Source organism: Cystoisospora suis (genome assembly GCF_002600585.1).
Source record: "Cystoisospora suis strain Wien I chromosome Unknown contig_1490, whole genome shotgun sequence".
In the NCBI taxonomy this organism is placed as follows: Eukaryota; Apicomplexa; class Conoidasida; order Eucoccidiorida; family Sarcocystidae; genus Cystoisospora; species Cystoisospora suis.
In genome coordinates, this window is record NW_027154290.1 from 10,509 (window position 1) to 13,097 (window position 2,589).

Here is a 2,589-nt window from a genome sequence, read left to right on the forward strand (position 1 = left end):
TCGGAAAGAGAGGGAAGGGAAGAGTAGTAGTCATCGTGAATTTGGCCTCGAGTGTATGTACAGATTTGACATATGGAATGAGACGTTGAGCTGTCTCATAGGATAAGACAGAGATTTTCCATTTGAAAATGGGTTACCGTAGTATTTATCTGAACTTGAAGATATCGTGGTTCTCTCTCTCCCTCTCCTTTTCTTCGACATGGTACGTCATGGTCAAAATACATACCTTTATATTTCTATCTTATATCATGGAGTTTCGATACATCATAGATATGCGGTACACATTACAGGCATGTGTGTCTCGATCCCCCCTTGTTTATATCGTCTATTTGTCATAGCTAGATGGCTTCGTTATATCACGGGTCGATTAAATCTTCTTCTGATATCTGAATAGAGTGGAACACGATCTGTTCTTTTTTCTTGCAGAGCGAATGTCAGCCTTCAACAACTACAAGTGGATCAAATCATCATCCTGAAGAAAAAGAGAAAAAAGAAGAAGAGGCGACAGAACGGGGAGAGGAGGGAAGTCCGTCAAAGAAAAAGTATGCTAAAGACGTTTCTTCCACGGGAGATGATCGTGAGAATGAAGAGAAGAAACAGTGAAAAGAACACGAAGCGAAGACACAACACTCTTTAAGTTGCTCTAGTTATGCCGCGTATTAATATGTACGTAGTGATACATAGGCAGTATACATAGGCAGATACACATATATCAACGTGTGTGTAGGCGAAAAGGCTTGGGTATATGTGTGTGTGTATGTGGTAGGAGAGTGATGTGACCTTCACATATAGAGACGTGTAGATGTAGGGGTAGGTGTGCATGTAGCTCTCTCTTGCTAAGAGTAAGAGGCAGGCTTCTTTTGCCTGTTTCTCTTCAGTGAAGTAGTCTACTTGCAATAAGGAGAGCCATTCCTATCTCTTTATGTCTTCTTCTTTCGGCCACAACAGAAAGTTCTAGTGACAGGAGAAGACCTGTTTCTAAAGCTAGCAACCTTCCACACCCGAGAGGGTATGATCGTCCTGCAGGCGTCATAGGGGGGTGTGTAAAGAAGAGAAAAGTTTCACCATCCCTAAGTCAAAGGCATCGTAAAACTTCTCGGTTTCATGATACCGGGCTCTTCTTGAGTATAGACTCTTCCTGTAGGACAGTGTTCACTTGTGTTTGGGCGACAGAATTCTTCAGGAAGCCGATAGCTAGCTAGCTAGCCAGCTAGCTGCATGTGAGCAAGGAAGAGTCTACCTAGTATCTCATCGATAGGGTGCGCATTTGGTAACAGCGAAATACCTATGTTTCACGTGATAGGGTTTGTAAGGTAGTCTGGGCGGGCGAGGGTGGACGGGGAGAAGACAGACAGATGACACATATATCTCTACGTATATCTGTATTGGATGGTTATACATTAGGACATTCACTTGTAAGTTATGTATATCTACGTGTATATAGATACATATACGTGTATGTATGTGGCTTACTTTGTGTGTGGCATTTTGAGGGGGGGAAGGGGGGTGGGAGGGGCGTGCGGAGGGTTGGCTCTTGGTAGCTAGCCATCTCGGGGTACGGGCAGCAGAGACATCTAGCTGTTTGCATCAATCGGATGTGAGGTGTATTCTCTCTATATGAATAGGCTGTCCGTATAACGTTTTCAACCGTCCTTTTTTCTGTCTTTCCCCCTAGTAAATAGGTAGATAGCACTGGTTTGTTGTATCCCCCCCTAGATATGCATGCGAAAGATTAAGGCCTCTTCATTCTCTCACAGAAAGGAGGTGGAGATGGACGGATGGATAGAAAGAAAATACTTGTAAACTGTCTTTTCTTGTCTCCTATCTTGTTTTTCCCGGTGTTCGTTTCTTCCCAAACTTTTTTCAATTCTTTTTGTCGCCCGAGATAGAATGAAGATGTGAGTGGAAAAGGTTCACCTTCACCAGGTGTACATGCACTCTATTTGTCTCTCTCTTTTCGTGGTGTTCGGTCTTGTGGCACTTGCTTTCGCCGGTGCCTCTTAACGTCCACCATACACACGGAAGAGAACGACACATATTGGCTACTTCCCACAACGCGCAAAAAAAGCCGACAAGAATAAGATCAATCTCGGGTGTAAAAAGTCATAATGACTTTCCGCCAAGTAATCTCCCACCCGATGGTTTTCGGCTTCCTTAGGGTCTTCTGCTTACGGCTTGTTTTCTACGATTTGGTTCCATTTCTACTTTGAGGACGCACCTAACTCAACATTCCACATGACCAGCAAGTGAATGGAAGGGGGGGAGCAAGACACGGAAAAGAGTAAGAACAAAGAGCTTGAGAGAAACAGAACCTGCCTGCTGGAGAATCACAGCAAGAGACGAGAACGGCTCTTCAGCACGCTTGCGAGAAACACCCCGAGACATGATGGAAATATAGAGAAGTGCGTGTCGCCTGTTTGCTTGAATCAAGTGGACTAACGAGATCTCAAGCACTTCGATGTGGTACCATGTCATAGACATGTTATGGATGTCGTGGCAAATTGTGTTTGCTATCGTAGCGGTAGCTATCGAAAAACACGATAGTTTGACGTAGCTTCTCTGTCACTGCCTGGAGGTTTGTTACGTTCC

The 2,589-nt window shown here is 44.3% G+C and overlaps 1 protein-coding gene across 1 annotated transcript in view; it reads left to right on the forward strand.

Annotated features, from left to right (window-relative positions):
- CSUI_003371 (u5 snrnp-associated 102 kda) overlaps positions 1-2,589 on the forward strand; it is a gene marked incomplete at its 5' end in the record, with an annotated part of 13,431 nt that overhangs the window by 10,508 nt on the left and 334 nt on the right. Inside the window, one exon of the mRNA XM_068063569.1 lies at positions 427-2,281. Coding sequence (XP_067924452.1) covers positions 427-603 — 177 coding nt within the window. The remainder of the gene's footprint in view (positions 1-426; positions 2,282-2,589) is intronic.